At 43.5% G+C, this 24,660-nt stretch overlaps 1 protein-coding gene across 1 annotated transcript in view; it reads right to left on the reverse strand.

Moving 5' to 3' along the window:
- Positions 1-3,512: 3,512 nt before the first annotated feature.
- Positions 3,513-24,660, reverse strand: part of LOC126278735 (neuropilin and tolloid-like protein 2) — a 958,390-nt gene continuing 937,242 nt past the window's right edge. The window contains exon 7 of the mRNA XM_049979012.1: positions 3,513-3,718. Within this exon, the coding sequence (XP_049834969.1) occupies positions 3,513-3,718 (206 nt within the window). The remainder of the gene's footprint in view (positions 3,719-24,660) is intronic.

Consider the following 24,660-nt stretch of genomic DNA (forward strand, 5'->3'; position numbering starts at 1 on the left):
TGTACTTCCCAGGTGTGAATTATTGACCATTGCTTCTTAAACACCCTGTATACTAATGAATGTACCTTCCAACTGCATTTCCTTAAGGGGGAATTTAATGAGGATTTTGGTCCGAAAAACTGTTTTTTTTTTCAAAAATATTATTTTCTTGATCTGCACCGTTTAATCTATGTTGTGTGTGAAGTTTGTCGTGATGGGAGCTTTAGAAATGCCTTTAAAGTGTTAAATTAATTAACTCTGTACTGCTGGCCACTCCCACCTTTTCGTCATTTGGAGAACTTCAGCGAAATTTTTGTCTGAAGGCTATTTTCTTTTGATATCTTTGGCTGACACCAATATGTCAGGCTGACATCTATACCTTTCCCTGAAACCTTTCTTGCATGTGGTTTATTTACGTTTTGATAATACTAGCACATGTTAGTAGGTGGAAAGTTGAATTCCCAAATCTTTAAGTGGAAGTCAATATTAACGCATAATGGTGCAAAAACTGTATTTAGGAAACGGAGGTTTCATGGAAATCGGTTTACTAACAAAAAAGAGGATGCAGCTCGAAATGAAGAGCATAAGCTCTCAGATTCAGCATCGAAACTTGAGACAGGAGGATTGTACGGGTGAGTGAATGACGCTGATATAGATTAAACTGGATTCAGATTTATTGATTTGGAGTTTCTCCGCCCGGCTATTAAGTTTTCATGTTCATGTGTTACCTGTAAAAATACGGAATGCATGATTGTTGTTGAAGAATGCGGAGTGGGAATAGCTTGTGATGCAGTTTTATGTTACGATAACGGAAATAATGACAGAATTGAAGTGCTGAAGGTAGTTGGTATAGATCCTGGTGTGTTTACAACAAAAGCATTTTACACCTGCTACGGTCGCGGGTTCGAATCCTGCCTCGGACATGGATGTGTATGATGTCCTTAGGTTAGTTAGATTTAAGCAGTTCTAAGTTCTTGGGAACTGATGACCTCAGATGTTATGTCCCATAGTGCTCAAGAGAAACCTGGAGGATAAGGAGTATCAGTGTGGAGGATTTTAAAACTGAGGTAAGGTTATTGCATGTCGAAGTATGAGAACAAAATTTTTGAACCATTTCTATTCTGTATTACATTTTTTACGTTATTAGAAGCCTTTTCTTAAAATGTGTATGCCCTAATGCTATGAAACTTTCAGGAACTGTTCGCAATGTGTTGCTGTCTCTCTGGAACTAAAAAGGACGAGATCCTGCAATTACATTCCGATTTTTAGAAGACTGTGTGTAAAAATAATGTTAATTTTTGATGTCCAAAGTAAAAACTCTGTTAATGACAAAATTTGTACCGTAAGTTAATGCTCTTATAACCTCCTCAGGACACACAATAAAATTTCCAGAATAAATACATTATTAGAATTTGAGTTATGGCTTTTTATAAAAAAGACAATAAAAAAAATAAAAATTCAAATTGATTGGCAGCTCCATGGAGAGCTGCGTGCACAGCGACCATATATGTTAAATTAAAAGGAAGGTCAGCATTGGTCATAATATTGATGTTTTATTTATAGCCAAATCAAGTTTCAATCTGATAGTGTGGTGTACAAATTAAACTCGTTGGCACTGGTATCAAGTTATTATTAATAACCAAAACTGAGAAGCGAGCGTTTCTCAGTTTTGGTTACTGGTAATAGCATGATACCTGTTCCTATGAGTTTAATTTGTACACCATAGCACTGAAGATGATCACTATGTGATTGAAAATGGATTTTTCTATCATAAACCATCAAATTTACGACCGACGCTGACCTTCCTTTTAAAATTCAAATTTCTTGCAAAATATTCGGCCTGCATATTTTATGATATTTTTCCATTATAACACCTCTTTTGCTTTAAACATGCAACATTCTAGATTTGTACATTGATAAATATGGCTTTAATGTTTCTTTAAATAAATGCTTACATCTTCCGTTACATCCCCCCGTAACAGCATCTCAGGCCATACACAACAGAGCAGAACTTATACAGCAAACGATGGTGTAGGGGTTACATGATTGAGCAGGTGTTTATACACTCATGGAAATTGAAATAAGAACACCGTGAATTCATTGTCCCAGGAAGGGGAAACTTTATTGACACATTCCTGGGGTCAGATACATCACATGATCACACTGACATAACCACAGGCACATAGACACAGGCAACAGAGCATGCACAATGTCGGCACTAGTACAGTGTATATCCACCTTTCGCAGCAATGCAGGCTGCTATTCTCCCATGGACACGATCGTAGAGATGCTGGATGTAGTCCTGTGGAACGGCTTGCCATGCCATTTCCATCTGGCGCCTCAGTTGGACCAGCGTTCGTGCTGGACGTGCAGACCGCGTGAGACGACGCTTCATCCAGTCCCAAACATGCTCAATGGGGGACAGATCCGGAGATATTGCTGGCCAGGGTAGTTGACTTACACCTTCTAGAGCACGTTGGGTGGCACGGGATGCATGCGGACGTGCATTGTCCTGTTGGAACAACAAGCTCCCTTGTCGGTCTAGGAATGGTAGAACGATGGGTTCGATGACGGTTTGGATGTACCGTGCACTATTCAGTGTCCCCTCGACGATCACCAGAGGTGTACGGCCAGTGTAGGAGATCGCTCCCCACACCATGATACCGGGTGTTGGCCCTGTGTGCCTCGGTCGTATGCAGTCCCGATTGTGGCGCTCACCTGCACGGCGCCAAACACGCATACGACCATCATTGGCACCAAGGCAGAACCGACTCTCATCGCTGAAGACGACACGTCTCCATTCGTCCCTCCATTCACGCCTGTCGCGACACCACTGGAGGCGGGCTGCACGATGTTGGGGCGTGAGCGGAAGACGGCCTAACGGTGTGCGGGACCGTAGCCCAGCTTAATGGAGACGGTTGCGAATGGTCCTCGCCGATACCCCAGGAGCAACAGTGTCCCTAATTTGCTGGGAAGGTGCGCTGCGGTCCCCTACGGCACTGCGTAGGATCCTAAGGACTTGGCGTGCATCCGTGCGTCGCTGATGTCCGGTCCCAGGTCGACGTGCACGTGCACCTTCCGCCGACCACTGGCGACAACATCGATGTACTGTGGAGACCTCACGCCCCACGTGTTGAGCAATTCGGCGGTACGTCCACGCGGCCTCCCGCATGCCCACTATACGCCCTCGCTCAAAGTCCGTCAACTGCACATACGGTTCACGTCCACACTGTCGCGGCATGCTACCAGTGTTAAAGACTGCGATGGAGCTCCGTATGCCACGGCAAACTGGCTGACACTGACGGCGCCGGTTCACAAATGCTGCGCAGCCAGCGCCATTCGACGGCCAACACCGCGGTTCCTGGTGTGTCCGCTGTGCCGTGCGTGTGATCATTGCTTGTACAGCCCTCTCGCAGTGTCCGGAGCAAGTATGGTGGGTCTGACACACCGGTGTCAATGTGTTCTTTTTTCCATTTCCAGGAGTGTAGTTACATAGCCACCATGGGTAACAGAGCCACAATGGGGCACACACATCATCGACAACACGACAGGTCGCCGACCGGCGAGGCACTTTCGAGCCGCCTGCCGGAGCTCGTCGCTGGAGCTGCCTGCGCGGCACTCACCTTGCACTCCTCCTTCTCCTCGTCCCAGAGAAAGCGGCAGTTGATGCGGTTGTTGCAGCGCAGCGTCCGCGAGATGCACGTGTCGTCCTGGCAGTCGAACTCGTCATCCAGGCAGGCTGCAACACAGGCACGGGAGCGTCAGGCAGACTGTGGCGTAACGGGAGAGAGCAGCGACACACCGAAACCACAGAATGGCCCGAGAAAGAGAGGACGAAATCGAAGAGCTAGGGGCCTGAGAGACAGTATAAACTCACTGGGGTGGCCTAAACTTAAGGTTGTCATAGAAATAGCCTAACTCAAAAGCAAGCGATTGCAGGTTTAATATGATACACGAGTACTTGTGTAACACACATGAGTGATCTGTGTGAGCTGTCATTCGTTCCGAAATCCGAATTCATCTATACAACATGTTTCGTCGTGCAAAAACAGACATAATGTCTGATGGGGTAATAGCAATCAGTGATTTTATGATGTTAGTTATAATCCGTCTTGACTGCAAATTTTTTATTCATATGACCGTTTTCGGTTCATTCAGAACCATCTGAATGAACCGAAACCGGTCATATGAATAAAAAATTTGGAATCACCACGGATTATAAGTAACGTGTTTCGTCGTGTCTGTGGGACTGAACAGAATAAAACGTTGCTGTTACATTAACCCTTGGGCTACAGAGAATGGGGCGGGGGGGGGGGGGGGGGGGGGGATGATACTCCGTGTCCGTCCACCTCATCCAAATACCATAATTTAATCAGGTACTTTATATTTTGAGTTTTTTAAAAAAATATTAATTTTTTAATGATTTCTTACATCAAGTTCCGTAACATTTTCTCGGTAAAGCTTAACTACAAAATTTCAGTCTTTGTAATGGGTATGATTAATTTTTCGCAACAAATGCCGTACTCATATTTTCAGGGTCAGGACCTTCCTTATACATTTGCATAACTTTAAAAGATATGTTGTGAATGAAAACCTATGACAGTTAACGAAATTTGTGTGTTTTTTTTTTAAATTTATTTCGATTTTAAGAAAGTACCCCTCCACACGACGTAAAAATTACGGATAATGCGTTGATGTAGCTAAGTTTTTGCTGAAAGACATTTTCAGGTTCTGTACCCTACTTAGAAATCAGTACCTATTTAAAAAAATATTTTGTTAATAATTGTGTTGTATTGTATGCAACTGGGGACCTAGAATTTATGGAGAAGCTTCGTCCCCGCCGTAGCCCTCAGTGGTTCACAACCCCACAACAGGGTACAGCAGTCCACTCACCCCACCGCCGCCCCACACCGAACTCAGGATTATTGTGTGGTTCGGGCCCCAGTGCACACCCCCGGGAACGTCTCACACCGGACGAGTGTAGCCCCAATGATTGCGTCGTAGAGTAATTGTACGCGTACGTGGAGAATGCGCAGCAATCGGCGACATATTGTAACTGAGGCGGAATAAAGGGACCCAGGCGCATTCGCCGAGGCAGATGGAAAACCGTCTTAAAAACCATCGATAGTCTGGCCGGCACACAGGACCCCGACACTAATCTGCAGGGCGGATTCGTGCCAGGAACCGGCGCACCTTCTCGCGCGGGAAGCAGCGCGTAGGACCGCACGGATAACCGGGCGGGCGTTGTTAACAATAATTAAACACATTCAATGAAATATGCTTTTTTTATTTAGGTTTTTTTGTGGTCGGTACAAAGTAACCCCCTCCCTCGGTATTACGCATTATGAAAAATGCATTGATAGTGCTAGCGTTAACAGTACCAGGCCATGGGCAGATTCAACAGGGGGTTGGGGTAATAGAAATCACGACCAGCCATCCACCCCCTCCGTCTTCTCCCCCTCCCCCCCCCCCCCCAACCTACACAAAATACGACTTTACAAATGTAAGACGTGTATATTTCTCTTGTCTATTGTCAAACCACAATTTATGTTCAAATCAAATGTGAGTGAAATCTTATGGGACTTAACTGCTAAGGTTATCAGTCCCTAAGCTTACACACTACTTAACCTAACTTATCCTAAGGCCAAACACACCCTCCCATGCCCGAGGGATGGCTCGAACCTCCGCAGGGACCAGCCTCACAGTCCATGACTGCAGCGCCTTAGATTGCTCGGCTAATCCCGCGCCGCCACAATTTATGAAATATGTTTATATTTTATTAATAAGTCGTGGAAATTACCGATCCTCAATTTCCTAAGTCTATTCCTGAAGCTCCACTCCAAACAAAAGAGCCTTACACCACAGAGAAACCAAGTTTATTGTCCGGGCTACGTTATTTTTATTGGAAACCTACTTCCACACACAAATAGCACTGCTACGTCTCCTCCTGCAGCAAGTGATGTTAATGGATCTGATACATCAGACAAGCTACGATTATTTTAAGGAAAAATATATGTAGACATAGGAGAAAGGTTTCGGACTTCTTGTCTAAAAAGCTTGTAGATTTAATTACAGTTTATAACAATGCGCTCTTCAAACTAAAACTGAAAAGCACTTCTGTGTAGACTTTACAGTTACAACTCAAACTGTAAATATCACTGCAAACAACAAATAATTAGCAACCGAGTACACAGGTCTCAAAAATCTTCTCCTGTGGTGGGATTACTTTCCTTAAAACCGTGACCGTTTCCGTCAGTTAATCTCGGGAGAGCTCCACTACCTCGCCAAACGAACAGAATGACCTTCCCGGACCCGGAAAATTTAGCACTGTAATTTCTTGACTCATTATATAGCGTGACAAATAACCTGTTAATATCACAATCAGCAATGAAGGGCTGTGGCCAAAATTTTTTTGCCTGTATTCTCTTTTTATTTCGAACTTGCACACAAAGCTTGCAGCTCTTTTACTGCTCGGAGACTGAAGGTATTCCCCAGGAGTCTCTCCTGGCATCTCGTACTGCCAGACCCTAGCGCTGCCAGCAGACCCTCCGTGACGTCCCACTGCGGCAGAGCCCTTAAGGTATCGCTTTGGGGAGGAGAACACTGTCTGTCTGTTGAGCAAAGAAATTTTTGTGCGACTTGCTGGCGCCAGGCTAGCGTGGGAGAATAAAGCTGGCCAATACGCTTCTGACATGGGACGATGTTCCCGAGCGCAGAAAATATTGCAGCGGAATGAGGAACACTGTTGACGTCAGAACACATTCTGCGGATGTGCTTTCCTTTCGGCGGAAAGTTACCCTGATGGTAGAATACCATATGCCCTCTCTAGGAGGGAGTTCTGGTATGGTGTTCTGTTACTACACATGTTTCACATTTGGTCAGTCGTTAGAACAATTTGAAAATAATTTTTTTCTTGAAGGACCAAGATCGCCATATTAGCTAGTAATTCTTTTTATTACTGTTACCGGTTTCGACAGATCTTCACTGTCATCATCGGATCTTGTAACATTGTTAAATGTACATGCTTTTTACAACAATGAAAGTAACATATTGATGTTGCGTCACATAGTGATAAAAAAGGCATAGAACATCAAAATATTTTTTTCCAAGTTTCAACAAAGGATTATTCAGCCAACCGGTTGAAAATAACTGTGTGGTACATTCACCGACTTTCCTACACCTACTAAGGGTGTCTTTATCAAAATGAAATTTTGAAGAACCCTATAAAATAATACTCAGAGAATTAATTGTGGCAAAAAACACATTAACCAAGGTAACAATTGTCCTGCTCTGAATTCTGACAGTTGATTTCTTGCAATGTAATTGTACGTAAGGAGCATATGTACCTGTAATCTTGATTAATCTGCTTTCTTTTGCCATACTTAATTTTCTATGTATTATTTTATAGCACTCCGTCCTCAGGTCGCAAGTGGCCTACCGGTACCATCCGACCGCCGTGTCATCCTCAGAGGAGGATGCGGATAGGAGGGGCGTGGGGTCAGCACACCGCTCTCCCGGTCGTTATGATGGTATTCTTGACCGAAGCCGCTACTATTCGGTCGAGTAGCTCCTCAATTGGCATCACGAGGCTGAATGCACGCCGAAAAATGGCAACAGCTCATGGCGGGCTGGATGGTCACCCATCCAATGCACTGTTTTATAGGATTCTTCAAAATTTCTTTCTGAAGAAGACACCCTTAATAGATATCGAAACTTAGGTCAAGGAACCAAGCAGTCATTTGGGATCGGTTGGCTGTATAATCCTATGCTGGTGCATGTTTTTATTATAGGTCGACACAACATTACTATGTGACTCTCGCTGTTGTAAAAAGGTACGTACATCTGATAATGTTAAAAGATGCGGTGATGTCAGCATAGACCTGTCGAAACCAGCAACAGTAACAGAAAGAATTACAAGCGATCCTGGCAACACTTGTATGTCACCTAATGTACGTTATGCTGAACTAGCAGCTACGCGTTCACATTCTCTGTCAGTTCAATGTATAATGGTCACACCGCTTTTACGTTGTTATTATATTATAGGTATTTGGTTATCTTCGACGATTGCCTTCCCATTTAAGAACTTTGCCTACCGTCAGTGTCATCAACGACTGTGATATCTGATCCGTAGTTTCAATTTTCTTTAATCGTTTTGACCAATATTTTTATTTGTTTCATATTGTAACAGAATAAGTCTGAGGAGAAAAATTATTCATTTCTATATCTAATTCTTCCTGATAATTTACGAATTTATTAATTTTCTTATGAGTTGAGGCTTCGTTCGGAGAACAAGACTCTTACATGAATAATCGCAATTAAGAGACATTTCTGGTGCCCCACAGTTTGATCTTTAGCTTTGTTAAGTCCATTTTATGACTATTATTAGTGTTTACCCTTAAGGGTGGTTCTGAAACAAGGAGGAGATCGCGACTCAGGTATTCTAGTAATGTAAGTTGAACTTTTGCTACTCACTAACCACCGTGAGGATTTTGTGTAAATTAGCGATGTCCTCCAGGATCTTTCCGGTAGATTCATTCTGGTATTCAGTCAGGTAAATAGTGTTCGCTTTTTAGTGTTTCATGTCAGTGAGAGATTGTGAACTAATTAGGCTCGCGGTACCCTTAACTTGCTGGTGGGATATATACACTTTCTTTTCAGGTGTTTATTTTATTACATATTTGAGTTCTTTGCTTTCTGTACCACGTGTGTTGTTTAACTGATGCAGTTGACAGCGGTGTTGTGAACTTTTGGAGGGTTTTCTGGTCGATGTATATGTGTGTGCGAATAGTTGAGGTCTCTGGAGGAGTTATGGTCACTGAAAGTTCCATCTTGTTATGAGATGCTTGTTTGAAATCTCAATATTAACTACAAGTAGGGTGAGAGCCGTTACGATAAAGCAAAAGAAAATGTGGATTATTTTTAACATGGAGACAGCGATTAACCTCCAGACAAGGCAGTTGATTTTGCCGCAGGACAATCAAATTCAGATCAAGCTAACAGGCACAGTTAGAGGACACAACCCGACAGTGAACTGAGTGAGGTTAAAGCTACGGAAGACACGTGTCGCATCAGTGCAGTAGTTCACATTAGAAATGAGCCAATGGTTGTCAATAACAGGACGAACTCGGCTCAGAGTGCACATATGGAAAGTAGCTAGACGATGAACAGTATTCTTCGCTTTTTGAGGCAATTCGAAAAGAACGAGTCCGTGGAAGTTAAGAATCTGGAAAGGAGATTAGTGGAAAACTTAAAGACGTTAAGAAAGAAGGAGCCTCAGGGAATAAAACAATTAAGAATGAAGGAGCTTGAGGAATCGGAAAGGATGAAAGACACGGAAGCGGGAGAAAGAAAATGAGATGACAAAGAATTCGAAGACTGGTTATTGCAAGGATGAAAGACATCTTATGAGAGGTAGCTGCGAGCAACAAGCAAGGAGGCGAAGTTCGCATTCGAACTGAATAAAAGACGGTTGTGTTGCGAGAAGTGTGGCAATTGGTGGTCGGAAGGACACACTGATACAGCACCTTCTAAAAAAAAAAAAAAAAAAGAAAGCCTGTGCACGTAGACGATGACGTCACAACTTGGTTTCTTACGAAATCAACAAGGGATCATTTGCATCGCACGCTATTTATCGCAACTAAACTGTTTGATGAGTGTCACTGTTAGGAAATTGAATGTGAATGGTTTTTCATCACTTTGTGTGTACAATATTGGACAATTTGTGTGTGTGTTCTACCAGACTATGATCTTATTTTTACTGACAAAGCGCCGCGTTTCGAGAGTGGTAAACTGACCATATGCCCCTCCGTATCCGCATCCAGTGATGCCTGTGGGCTGAGTGTGACACGGCGGAAGGTCGGTGCCGGTGGGCCTTCATGGCCTGTTCGGGTCGAGTTTAATTTTTAAGTTTTTAAACTGCCGTTTCGTTGCTCTGTGCAGACTTATAGAACAAATTACGACAGAGAAAAAAATTACTGTATTTAAATATTTGGAAGATGAAACGATGAGGAAGAAATGATTACCCAGAGTTCACAGGATGAACTTTACTTCTTATTCAAGTCCAAGGGCGAGCTTATGTTTTTTTTTAAGTTCTTAAAAAGATGTTAATTTTAAAGACCGTGATTGTAACTGTATGTCTGCCTCTGCTTCTTCGAGTACGCTAGTTTCCTTGCACTCACATGGCACTAAATTCCCTGTTTAGTGTTTACTGTTTATAACAGAACTCGGTCAAGCTGTAACATTCAGTTCTGTTTTGTGCTGCAAGACTTTCAGTAAGCTGTCGGCTGAAAAATGACAAATTTCATATAGGTCTACTCAGTAAACGAAAAATAAATTAAGAGTAGCTACAGAGTAAACAAAGCACCTATACATTAGGCTACCTGGAGCAACCTGATGTTCAACATCCATGTTAGTACTTCAGTGCATAACACTCTGAGCTAGAACTGCTCCTGATCATATACATATACGCCAACTACTTTTCTTCAAAATTATGTTAGGGTTCCACAAAATGAAAAAAATGCATATATAGAGGAATATAAAAATGGATGAAAAGAACTTTTTTTTCAAGGATTTATAGTCTGTTAGCAGATAAAAATATAAAATATCTTTGGAACAAGCGTACCCTACCAGTTCTCTGAGCAAACTGTCTTAATTTCTGGATCTGAATTTCGTATACATATAAGTGGCTCACATTTCTTTTGTAAGTACACAATTAAACTGTTTGAAAATAACTGTGTTGTTGTGCCTCTGCTATTTTGCTGCATGTAAGTTGCAATGTTCTAGCTTTCTTCATACTGTCAGTTTTTGTGTATGAATTAAGTTACATTGAAACACACTGATGCAAAAGAGACTCACTGATATTCCATAAAAAACTCTACCTCTTAAAATTGCTCATAATTAAGCAGGGTGGACTAACGTTTTTGACAGCTACGTAAACCCAGTACTTGTAGTAATTACATTACTTTCTTTCACAACAGCTTCTACGGAACAAATCTGTATATGTCTACTGCCAAGGTAATGTGTGTGTGTGTGTGTGTGTGTGTGTGTGTGTGTGTGTGTGTGTGTGTGTCTTCCCCACATTTCACATCAGAATTGCTATCTGTCTTTGAACTGGGAGTCTTATTGTGTTCTTAGAGGAAGCATATATGCATATATGTAGAGCAGTTGCACAGTGATAACACTGGCACTACAGGGAAAGGAGGTCTTCATCATTCATCGGAAGCTCTTGCGGTGTTCAGATAGATTTGTTAAGATGTATAAAAAATCTTGCTTAAAATACCTGGCTGTGTAGTTCCCATTACATATTCATTTTTATTTACTGGTAGGCTAATCTACTTTCAGAAGGATGATGATCTAGAAATGCAAATTTGGGATGAAATGACAGGATACTTATTAACTGACCCCTGCAATAAGTACGTTTTCAGCGTACGTCAGTTCCATTGCCATTACCAGATTGTCCTACGCAATTCAAAAGGAAGAGAGCAGACGTGAAGGACCAGAGGAGAAAAAGATGAAGCTTGGAAAAACAGTAGCAGCAGTATTACAGAATAGTCTACCTACTTCAAATGACATTTTCAGCTTCAGTTCTATAGAAATGAAACTTTTTCTAGTTCAAATTATTTCGTGTGGGCGAACTGTTCCAGATAGAGCACTTAAATTTTTTTTCATAAGCAGTTACTTTATGTACACTCCTGGAAATTGAAATAAGAACACCGTGAATTCATTGTCCCAGGAAGGGGAAACTTTATTGACACATTCCTGGGGTCAGATACATCACATGATCACACTGACAGAACCACAGGCTCATAGACACAGGCAACAGAGCATGCACAATGTCGGCACTAGTACAGTGTATATCCACCTTTCGCAGCAATGCAGGCTGCTATTCTCCCATGGAGACGATCGTAGAGATGTTGGATGTAGTCCTGTGGAACGGCTGGCCATGCCATTTCCACCTGGCGCCTCAGTTGGACCAGCGTTCGTGCTGGACGTGCAGACTGCGTGAGACGACGCTTCATCCAGTCCCAAACATGCTCAATGGGGGACAGATCCGGAGATCTTGCTGGCCAGGGTAGTTGACTTAAACCTTCTAGAGCACGTTGGGTGGCACGGGATACATGCGGACGTGCATTGTCCTGTTGGAACAGCAAGTTCCCTTGCCGGTCTAGGAATGGTAGAACGATGGGTTCGATGACGGTTTGGATGTAGCGTGCACTATTCAGTGTCCCCTCGACGATCACCAGAGGGGTACGGCCAGTGTAGGAGATCGCTCCCCACACCATGATGCCGGGTGTTGGCCCTGTGTGCCTCGGTCGTATGCAGTCCTGATTGTGGCGCTCACCTGCACGGCGCCAAACACGCATACGACCATCATTGGCACCAAGGCAGAAGCGACTCTCATCGCTGAAGACGACACGTCTCCATTCGTCCCTCCATTCACGCCTGTCGCGACATCACTGGAGGCGGGCTGCACGATGTTAGGGCGTGAGCGGAAGACGGCCTAACGGTGTGCGGAACCGTAGCCCAGCTTCATGGAGACGATTGCGAATGGTCCTCGCCGATACCCCAGGAGCAACAGTGTCCCTAATTTGCTGGGAAGTGGCGGTGCGGTCCCCTACGGCACTGCGTAGGATCCTACGGTCTTGGCGTGCATCCGTGCGTCGCTGCGGTCCGGTCCCAGGTCGACGGGCACGTGCACCTTCCGCCGACCACTGGCGAAAACGTCGATGTACTGTGGAGACCTCACGCCCCACGTGTTGAGCAATTCGGCGGTACGTCCACCCGGCCTCCCGCATGCCCACTATACGCCCTCGCTCAAAGTCCGTCAACTGCACATACGGTTCACGTCCACGCTGTCGCGGTATGCTACCAGTGTTAAAGACTGCGATGGAGCTCCGTATGCCACGGCAAACTGGCTGACACTGACGGCGGCGGTGCACAAATGCTGCACAGCTAGCGCCATTCGACGGCCAACACCGCGGTTCCTAATGTGTCCGCTGTGTCGTGCGTGTGATCATTGCTTGTACAGCCCTCTCGCAGTGTCCGGAGCAAGTATGGTGGGTCTGACACACCGGTGTCAATGTGTTCTTTTTTCCATTTCCAGGAGTGTATTACAACAACCGAAAATAATAACTGAAGTTTTGTTAGCTTACAGACGCTCACGTTATGTGTGTACCTGAAGAGATTATTATCAAATTAATATGCTAAACACACCTCAGATGGGCGCACTTCGGGCCATGAAAATGCTTCATGAGGCTGAAGAGAGCTTGTCACTTCCGTAATAGGTGAAGTTGGATAAGAAAGGTTCTTACAATCTGAAAGAATTTTCAAAAGGCAAAGTCGTACACAGTAAAAACACACGCGCCACTCCACCCAGTTGTGCCCAAGAAATTGAGAGAAACTGCTGTATCCGACTTAATGGAACCCTTTCCCATAGCACCAAGTGGATTTAACTACATCTTCTTAGTAGTCGAATTAATAGCTAAATTCGTAACACTGACGCCGCTGAAGAAAGCGACAGTATTGACAATGAGAAAGTCTCTTTGTAAAGATTTCGTGACACAGGTAGGACATGTCGAAAGAATATTAGTGGACATCGGATTGGTGGAAAGACACTTTGAACAACAGGAAGATCAAACCTGAGTTAATAAGTAGGTACAATCCGAGCTCCAGCCCGAGTGAGAGCGTTAATAAAAGATCTGGGAAACCTGTGTAGGTTATATTGTGCAAAAGACATGAAACGTGGGACATGTAATTCGCGAGACATCCACGACACCCTCAGTGAGCTTCCGCATGGGACCACCGGATTATCACCTGTTTCGGTAATTGAGGGGAAACTGTTGACTTTGCGCCTACAAGACGATTCAACCACAAGGACCTAAGAGAGTAAGCATTGCAGAATATAGCAACAGCAGGAAAAAAAGAAAAATCAAGGCAGAGAGAATTTACGACTGGCGAGAAAGTCTTGGTGATCGGCGATAGACTCTCTAAGATGATGAGAGAATTCTGTCTTAAGCTATTTCCCACGTATTCCGGGCCGGCGCGCAGGCGTCTCGTGTTTCACACGAATGCCCTGGAATTGGAACGCTTACGCACAGGAAAGTCGATTGGCGTGCATCACATAAACCATGTAAAGACATTCGAAGAATACACTGTTTGTCAATCCCTGTTCTATATAGCAGGTTAAGTCGTTTGTCCATCAAGTGTTAAGTGTAATTTAACGTTAATTTCAATTCGGTTTATGAAAGGGTAATAAGAATGAACAAGAGAGAAACAAAGTTTACGTAAGATACGGTGCTGAAGAATTTTCTAAAGTTCCAAATGTTTATTGTTAAAAGTGAAGTGATTGTCTCTGAACAAGAGTAGCTCGCATCTCGTGGTCGTGTGGTAGCGTTCTCGCTTCCCACGCCAGCGTTCCCGGGTTCGATTCCGGGCGGGGCCAGGGATTTTCTCTGCCTCGTGATGGCTGGGTGTCGTGTGATGTCCTTAGGTTAGTTAAGTTTAAGTAGTTGTAAGTTCTAGGGGACTGATGACCTATGATGTTAAGTCCCATAGTGCTCAGAGCCATCTGAACAAGAGTATTGACTCATGCAGTCACCACCTAACGAACTTAAACGAGCCATGCATATTTATTTCCAGTATTAATAACAACAGTACATATAGTTAGAAATCCTGAGAAGTTATGGAGAGTAAGACATGCAGTTTCTTGCAGAAAAATGTAAGTTCCCTTTATTTTTCTACTGAGATACAACTGATAATTGCCACTTAATCTCTTTCCTTGTACTGTCATTCTCACTGGCGAGGACAACAAAGAAAGCACATTTTCGGAGCTATGGCGGGCCAGCTACGTATATGGTGGTGATTTTATGTTGAGATGTGGGCTTACCGCAGCGCGCAGGAGGGTGTTTTTATGGGGAATATGGCAGCTCAGTATTTCTATTGGGATTATGGCTATTCAACGCAGGATGCGTGAGCGTCATGAAGGACTTGGACACGACAGCTTATCAGGACAAAATCGATTTTTTAATTATTTTAATCATTTTACAATCGATACCTAATCGTTTCTGTACATTTTCCAGGAAATACACACATCAAAAAAAGTTTTGCATCAGCTAGGTTCCGCGAGTTCCGGAGCCATTACAGACTACTAGAATAGAGATCAATATAAACATCATTTCCGCCCTCTTTATTGCTCATGAAAACCACACATTGTGTGTTGTACCACCATACAGCGAGACCTTCAGAGGTGGTGGTCCAGATTGCTGTACCTCTAATACCCAGTAGCACGTCCGCTTCCATTGATGTATGCCTGTATTCGTCGTGACATACTATCCACAAGTTGGCACTATGGATCTAGATTGTCCCACTCCTCAACGGTGATTCAGCGTAGATCCCTCAAAGTGGTTGGTGGCTCACGTCAACTGTAAACAGCCCTTTTCAATCTATCCCAGGCAAGTTCGATAGGGTTCATATCTGAAGAACATTCTGTCCACTCTATTCGAGCGATGTCGTTATCCTGAAAGAAGTCATTCATAAGACGAGCACGATGGGGGCGCGAATTGTCCATGAACACGAATTCATCGCCAATATGCTGCCGATATGGTTGCAATATCGGTGGGATGATGGCATTTACGTATCGTACAGCCGTAATGGCGCCTTGTGTGACCACCAGCGGCGTACGTCGGCCCCCATAATGCCACCCCAAAACAGCACGGAACCTCCACCTTGTTACACTCGCTGGACAGTGTGCCTAAGGCGTTCACGCTCACCAGGTTGCCCCCAAACACGTCTCCGACGATTCTCTGGTTGACGGCATGTGCGACACTCATCGATGTAGAGAACGTGATGCCAATCCTGAGCGGTCCATTCGGCATGTTGTTGGGCCCATCTGTACCACGCTACATGTTGTTGTGGTTGCAAGGGTGGACCTCGCCATAGACGTCGGTAGTGATGTTGCTCATCATTCATCATATTGTGCACAGTTTGGGTCGTTAATACGACGTCCTCTAACTGCACGAAAAGCATTATTCAACATGGTAGCGTTGTCAGGGTTCCTCCGAGCCATAATCCGTAGGTAGCAGTCATACACTGCAGTAGTAACCATCGGGCGGCCTGAGGGAGGCATTTCATCGACAGTTCCTGTCTCTTTGTATCTCCTCCATGTCCGAACAACATCGCTTTGCTTGACTCCGAGACGTCTGGACACTTTCCTTTTTGAGAGCCCTTCCTGGCATAAAGTAACTATGCGGACGCGATCGAACTGCGGTATTGACCGTCTAAGCATGGTTGAGCTACAGACTACACGAGACGTGTACCTCCTTCCTGGTGGAATGACTGGAACTAATCGGCTGTCGGACCCCCTCCTTCCAATAGGCGCTGCTCATGCATGGTTGTTTACATCTCTGAACAGTCAAATGGACTGTGTCTGTGATACAATATCCACAGTCAACGTCTATCTTTAGGAGTTATAGGAACTGGGAGGATGAAAAACTTTTTTTAGTGTGTGTGTATGAAGTGGAGGTACACAGGAACATATAATAATAATGCAGAATATCCAATGTGAAGGTAGGAAGAAGAGGAGAGAAAAAAATATAAAGATACGAAAAAGTAAAGAAATATTATATTTGGTATAGGTACTGAGCCGTGTGGCTCTATCAGCGGTATTCCCGCAACCGGTATGGGTCATCTTTCCGGCGATGTACGCAGAGGGCGCGGGCCGATCGGGAGAGAAAGGAGAACCTGCGAAAGAGGGAGTGGTTTTGCTTCGGGACGCCGACCAGTAACGGTTTTCTGGGAACTATGGCGGACACTTAAGTTCCTGCGTCAGCCAGCAAGCAGGGCACGTCTAAAAGGGGCTGTTTTTGTCCCAGGTGACGGCGCCGTGGCAAATGTCGCCGGCGTGGGAAGAGGCGTTACTGGGAAGCCTTGTTGTTTTTTCCGCTTGCTTCATGTCGCCTGGCATCTGGATCTGCGGAGGCTGCCTTCGACGAACAAGAAAGAGGGTAAGGGCCTTTCTTGTCCGGTAAATTGTGGTCGGAATCCAGTACTGGGTTCTGAACGGTTGACTGTATTTCCTTGGGCGGCCGTCGCTACCCCTACTGACTCTGGCCTTAAATGTGTTGATTTTAAATGGTTTAATACGTAATGTTTTAAATTGTATGTTGTGTGATCATTAACATTTACGAGGGCCTGGAGTGCTGAGACATTCCGTTGTAGATCCCTACTGTCAAGATGTAACCGCCACTGGAGCAGTTTGCTGGTCCTTGTTCAAGTACGCCTGGTTATTGTATTTATATGACACCTCGGAGTCGCTTTTTTTGTGGTCGTCAGTCTACTGACTGGTTTGATGCGGCCCGCCACGAATTCCTTTCCTGTGCTAACCTCTTCATCTCAGAGTAACACTTGTTGCAACCTACGTCCTCAATTATTTGCTTGATGTATTCCAATCTCTGTCTTCCTCTACAGTTTTTTTTCCCTCTACAGCTCCCTCTAGTACCATGGAAGTCATTCCCTCATGTCTTAGCAGATGTCCTATGATCCTGTCCCTTCTCCTTATCAGTGTTTTCCACATATTCCTTTCCTCTCCGATTCTGCGTAGACCCTCCTCATTCCTTACATTATCAGTCCACCTAATTTTCAACATTCGTCTATAGCACCACATCTCAAATGCTTCGATTCTCTTCTGTTCCGGTTTTCCCACAGTCCATGTTTCACTACCATACAATGCTGTACTCCAGACGTACATCCTCAGAAATTTCTTCCTCAAATTAAAGCCGGTATTTGATATTAGTAGACTTCTCTTGGCTAGAAATGCCTTTTTTGCCATAGCGAGTCTGCTTTTGATGTCCTCCTAGCTCAGTCCGTCATTGGTTATTTTACTGCCTAGGTAGCAGAATTCCTTAACTTCGTTGACTTCGTGACCATCAATCCTGATGTTAAGTTTCTCGCTGTTCTCATTTCTACTACTTCTCATTACCTTCGTCTTTCTCCGATTTACTCTCAAACCATACTGTGTACTCATTACACTGTTCATTCCGTTCAGCAGATCATTTAATTCTTCTTCACTTTCACTCAGGATAGCAATGTCATCAGCTAATCGTATCATTGATATCCTTTCACCTTGTATTTTAATTCCACTCCTGAACCTTTCTTTTATTTCCATCATTGCTTCCTCGATGTACAGATTGAAGAGTAGGGGCGAAAGGCTACAGCCTTGTCTTACACCCTTCTTAATACGAGCACTTTCTTCTTGATGGTCCACTTTTATTATTCTCTCTTGGTTGTTGTTCATATTGTATATGACCCGTCTCTCCCTATAGCTTACCCCTATTTTTTTCAGAATCTCGTACAGCTTGCACCATTTATATTGCCGAATGCTTTTTCCAGGTCGACAAATCCTATGAGCGTGTCTTGATTTTTCTTTAGCCTTGCTTCCATTATTAGCCGTAACGTCAGACTTGCCTCTCTCGTGCCTTTACTTTTTCTAAAGCCAAACTGATCGTCACCTAGCGCATTCTCAATTTTCTTTTCCATTCTTCTGTATGTTATTCTTGTAAGCAGCTTCGATACATGAGCTGTTAAGCTGATTGTGCGATAATTCTCGCACTTCTCAGCTCTTGCCGTCTTCGGAATTGTGTTGGATGATGTTTTTCCGAAAGTCAGATGGTATGTCGCCAGACTCATATATTCTACACACCAACGTGAATAGTCGTTTTGTTGACACTTCCCCTAACGATTTTAGAAATTCTGATGGAAAGTTATCTATCCCTTCTGCCTTATTTGACCGTAGTCCTCCAAAGCTCTTTTAAATTCCCATTCTAATACTGGATCTCCTATCTCTTCTAAATCGACTCCTGTTTCTTCTTCAATCACATCAGACAAATCTTAACCCTCATAGAGGCTTTCAATGTATTCTTTCCACTTATCTCTGTCGTCTGCATTTAACAGTGGAATTCCCGTTGCACTCTTAACGTTACCACCGTTGCTTTTAATGTCACCAAAGGTTATTTTGACTTTCCTGTATGCTGAGTCTGTCCTTCCGACAATCATATCTTTTTCGATGTCTTCACATTTTTCCTGCAGCCATTTCGTCTTAGCTTCCCTGCACTTCCTATTTATTTCATTCCTCAGCGACTTGTATTTCTGTATTCCTGATTTTCCCGGAACGTGTTTGTACTTCCTCCTTTCATCAATCAGCTGAAATATTTCTTCTGTTACCCATGGTTTCTTCGCAGCTACCTTCTTTTTACCTATGTTTGCCTTCCCAACTTCTGTGATGGCCATTTTTAGAGATGACCATTCCTCTTCAACTGTGCTGCCTACTGCGCTATTCCTTATTGCTCTATCTACAGCGTTAGAGAACTTCAAACGTATCTCGTCATTCCTTAGAACTTCCGTATCCCACTTCTTTGTTTATTGATTCTTCCTGACTAATGTCTTGAACTTCAGCCTACTCTTCATCACTACTATATTGTGATCTGAGTCTACATCTGCTCCTGGGTACGCCTTACAATCCAGTATCTGATTTCGGAATCTCTGTCTGACCATGATGTAATCTAATTGAAATCTTCCCGTATCTCCCGGCCTTTTCCACTTATACCTCCTCCTCTTGTGATTCTTGACCAGGGTATTCGCTATTACTAGCTGAAACTTGTTACAGAACTCAATTAGTCTTTCTCCTCTTTCATTCCTTGTCCCAAGCCCATATTCTCCTGTAACCTTTTCTTCTACTACTTCCCCTATAACTGCATTCCAGTCGCCCATGACTATTAGATTTTCGTCCCCCTTTACATACTGCATTTCAATATCCTCACACACTTTCTCTATCTGTCCATCTTCAGCTTGCGACGTCGGCATGTATACCTGAACTATCGTTGTCGGTGTTGGTCTGCTGTCGATTCTGATTAGAACAACCCGGTCACTGCACTGTTCACAGTAACACACCCTCTGCCCTACATTCCTATTCATAACGAATCCTAGACCTGTTACACCATTTTCTGCTGCTGCTGATATTACCCGATACTCATCTGACCAGAAATCCTTGTCTTCCTTCCACTTCATTTCACTGACCCCTACTATATCTAGATTGAGCCTTTTCATTTCCCTTTTCAGATTTTCTAGTTTCCCTACCACGTTCAAGCGTCTGATATTCCACGCCCCGACTCGTAGAACATTATCCTTTCGTTGATTATTCTATCTTTTTCTAATGGTAATCTCCCCCTTGGCAGTCCCCTCCCGTAGATCCGAATGGGGGACTAATCCGGAATCTTTTGCCAATGGAGAGATCTTCATGACATTTCTTCAACTACAGGCCAAATGTCCTGTGGATACACGTTACGTGTCTTTAATGCAGTGATTTCCATTGCCTTCTGCATCCTCATTTCGTTTATCATTGCTGATTCTTCCACCTTTAGGGGCAATTTCCCATCCCTAGGACAAGAAAGTGCCCTGAACCTCTTTCCGCTCCTCCGCCCTCTTTGACAAGGCCGTTGGCAGAATGAGGTTGACTTCATATGCCGGAAGTCTTCGGCCGCTAATGCTGATTATTTATCAAAATTTAGACAGTGGCGGGGAACGAACCCGGGAACAAAGACGTTTTGATTATGAATCAAAGACGCTACCCCTAGGCCACGGGTCTCATAGTGTTAATAACATTAAAGTTACGTTCCTGTTTGAACTAATACTGTGTCTGAGAGACACATGTATAATTTTGAAATCAGTAGTTTCCTAATTCTTACAGTTATTGAGAGTCCTGTTGTTATTGTGTGTTTAATAGCCTGAAACGGATTTTTTTGATGGTGGTACTAGAATTCCTTCAATAACCGTAGATCGATATTGTAATTAATTTCATGTATTAATTTTACTGATGATGTGCTGTAATGAGTTATTGTGTTTCTAGTTATTCAAGGCGGATTTCAGTCTCTTGTAGATACCCACTAGTTACGGGATTTTCTCGTGCCCATCTGTGACCGTTGCTCTTCCCATCCGGGGGTCCATGTCGAGCCCGTATTGAAACAGCTGAGCGGGCGCGCGTCCGTTTTCTGAGCGTAGTTGTTGAATCTCATGAGCTTGTTTGCTGACATGAAATTTTACATTTTATATGCTAAATTATGTGGTGCCTACCATTTAAGTAACATGGTATCTGATTGTTGCCCGAACTCTGAATTATTTTAGTAATAACAATCACTGTCGTAATGAAAGAGTACGTTAGTTAAATTCTAGTAAATTGTTCTTCAGCTTGATTACGATTTAGGGTATATAAAATTTAACTCATTCAGTAAATGTGTAATAAGCCACAAGTGCAGCGTTTTAATGAATGTTTAAAACTGAAGTAATTTATTTTCACCTGAATGGTAATTTTAAGGATGTGTGGTAGTTTTAAACATGTGATGAGTTTATTTGTCAAGTTCTCTTGTTTAAAGGTACCAAATAAAATGGTCGGTGCAACTGTCGATGGTGGTTGCCTGTGTGTCACTTTGGTCCAGTCCTACATCGCTACAGCCTATTTTGCTGAGTTTGCGTTGTTACGTAAAAGGTGGAATTACATGTTGTCTCGACTTTTCAAGTACGACTGCAGACGCCCTGGCATAAGTCACTAAGGATAAGTCAAAAATAATCGCTATGACCAATATGCAAACAGTATGCGTAGTTCACAAGAGAACAGGAATGTAGACACTGAGTGAGAATATTCAGAAGAGCCACAAAACGAAACTACCTTCAGTTTAGAATCTACTAATTGCATGACAATTAGGTGCAACACTTCAGCTTGTGTATCCTATTCAACTTAGAGCGCTGTTCCTATATCTCCATTCCCTTGCCACCGTTGAATGAACCAAAGAATGAGTGAGAGGATGGTTTATTGTATAATAGTGATAAAACTATGATTTTTTATCTTTTTATTTAGCGTAAGTTTTCAAACAGAACATTTTGTGAAGTGATATCTTGATATGGCCACTTAAACTGTAGCTCGTAGGACTGAGACGAGATTGTGAGTTTACACAGGGAGTCTGGAAGAGGGAGAAGTTCACGGTCTGGCATTGTGTACCTCGCAGCCGAATGGAAAGAGGAAAGACAAGTGGAAGGTCAACAGCAATCGCCACGTGTGCTGAGAGCGGGTGTACCTGGAAAGTGAGGACGGGCCTCGGACTCTTGTTGGGGCGCTTCCTTTGTGAGCAGAGTCACAAGGGGACAGAATTAAAGGGGTAAAGGGAAGGTGCACTTGAGAGCCTTGAAAACACTTGTAGCCTGTTTGCGGACACACGTAACACTCCAGGAACAAGCAGAAAAACGAACCGTCAAAGTTCCGCCCGTTGACACACAGAACTCTGTAACAACTTTCTCATCAACGCCGACACTTGGCAAGCGTGAGCAGATTCACTATCAGTTATGAATAAGAGCAGGATCCTTCCGCCCTACTTTACTCTCATATCTAAGTCCCAAGATGTCACTGAGACACACTCGACAGAGAATAAACCCAAGAGGCACGAGAGAAGAAAATAGGAGGGGCAAGAAATGAAGCAGACGACCGAAACCATAAGAGAAGACACAAGATGCAAGATAACTTGGGCACGAGAACATAAAAACAGAGTTCACCCACCTACTTTCATGAAATCCACATTAGTTGGCTGACAAAGTCAGTACAATAGACAGGTATCTCAATGACACGCCCTTTACCAACAAGAAGCTGCGTCCACTCTAAAGTTCTCTGACCTGTCCGAGGCGACAGCAGTCGCAGCTGAGCTGCTGGGCCTCGCAAAGGCTGAGCGTTTGTCACACACTCACGACCCAGCGGGCGGCGCAACCAGGCTCCAGCGACGCCGAGAAGGCAACGTGGAGGTGCTGAGCGACGTGCCAAAACGCCCGCAACACTCACCATCGTCACACAGAGGACTACAAAGTGTTACACCGCCTCATCTGAGTCGAGCGAAGTCATCGAAGGCAGCGGCCACCGCCAGTCTCCAAGTGAAAGTGGTAATGTGAACTAGTTTGGTTTGTCCTCCCAAAACTGCACGTAGAAACACTTAACAGTTCATCTCAAAAGCCAGTAAAAGGGCCCCTGAAGGCATTTGTAAAAAAAAAAAAAAAAAAAAAAAAAAAAAAAAAAAAAAAAAAAAAAAAAAAAAGAAATTTCTAATACTTTCATTTTTATGTATCTAGCATTACGATTATTACTTTGTGTTCATTTCGTTTTTAAGTTACTGGCATTACGATTAATGTACATGTACACAAACACAGTAAGTGCATGCCACCCATTTAACTAACGAGATATTACTTTTAAATAAGCAGATCATCAGTAACAATATTGGATACTGCTTTGCATTGCCGGCCGCGGTGGCCGAGCGGTTCTAGGCGCTTCAGTCTGGAACCGCGCGACCGCTGCGGTCGCAGGTTCGAATCCTGCCTAGGGCATGGATGTGTGTGATGTCCTTAGGTTAGGTGCGTTTAAGTAGTTCTAAGTTCTAGGGGATTGATGACCTCAGATGTTAAGTCCCGTAGTGCTCAGAGCCATTTGAACCATTTTGCTTTGCTTTCATTAAGAAATGCCTAATATAACATAAACGTAAATGCCAGTGCACCTCAAGTTGAGAGATGATCCTGCTTCTGCTACCTGGTCTAATGAAATTTATCTTAAACACACAGATCACGTTTGAGAGATGATCCTGCGTGTGATTTTTTATTTACATAAGTTTGCAGTGCTGACCATGCTTAATAATGCACTCAACACATACATTAAGATTTCGTTGTGTTAGATTCGCAACAAGTTCCATGGATAAAACTGTACTATAGTACCATTTTGTAGAATACTCTTAATAAATGTTGTTATTTATTTCTTATTGCTCTGCCACATTGTGCTTATAATATGATAAGTGAGTAATCAGCAAATGAGCAGTGACTGTCCCCATATCATTTTTTTCTGGTACTTTGGGTGTTTGTGCTGAATTAATACTAGCATTCAGTTACTACATTCACAACACACCACTGTAATTTTCAGCAGTGTCTGTATTCCTACAAAATAAGGCATCTGATTTAAATTCATCTGCACATATTTGCCTTAAATACATCCGCCACCTGATAGGAAATGGATGCCCTGTTTCAAACACTATAAGTCGTTGCTCCAGCTCTGTGGCAAATACTTAAATAAATTATGTCCACAACACCAAAATATAGCAACGTTTCTTATATTGTCCTATCTAAACAAATATTCCTTACACTCATTATTCCGACTCATGGTTTTGTAAGTTAAACCTTCTTTGAGAGACGCTGAGTTTTTTGATCAAATAAAAGTCTACAGTGTACCTTTTAATACATTTGTTTGTGAAGCATTGCACAAATTTAGTGTAACGACAGAGAAGGTTGGGAGAGTCCATTGCTTTACTGAAGGCACGAATTGCGTGTGAGGTGCTTTATGTGCTAAATGGATTTTCATGATCAGTAGGCTCCTGTATGGTTCATTATTGAGAGAGAAAGACTGATGTAGCAGCAGCCCCACAGCATCCCAGGTAAATATTTGCCACACGGAATTTGTTCCAGTTGCATGTTCTCCCACGAAACGCGGCAACGCAACTCAGCCAAATTCTCATGATTTCCGGCACACCAGTTCCCCACCACAGGCGTGGGTCACAACCATGGGCCCACATGACTTTGGTGCACGCTTTGTACATCCTCCACTGATGTTTTTGTCCC

Source organism: Schistocerca gregaria, chromosome 6 (genome assembly GCF_023897955.1).
Source record: "Schistocerca gregaria isolate iqSchGreg1 chromosome 6, iqSchGreg1.2, whole genome shotgun sequence".
NCBI lineage: Eukaryota > Metazoa > Arthropoda > Insecta > Orthoptera > Acrididae > Schistocerca > Schistocerca gregaria.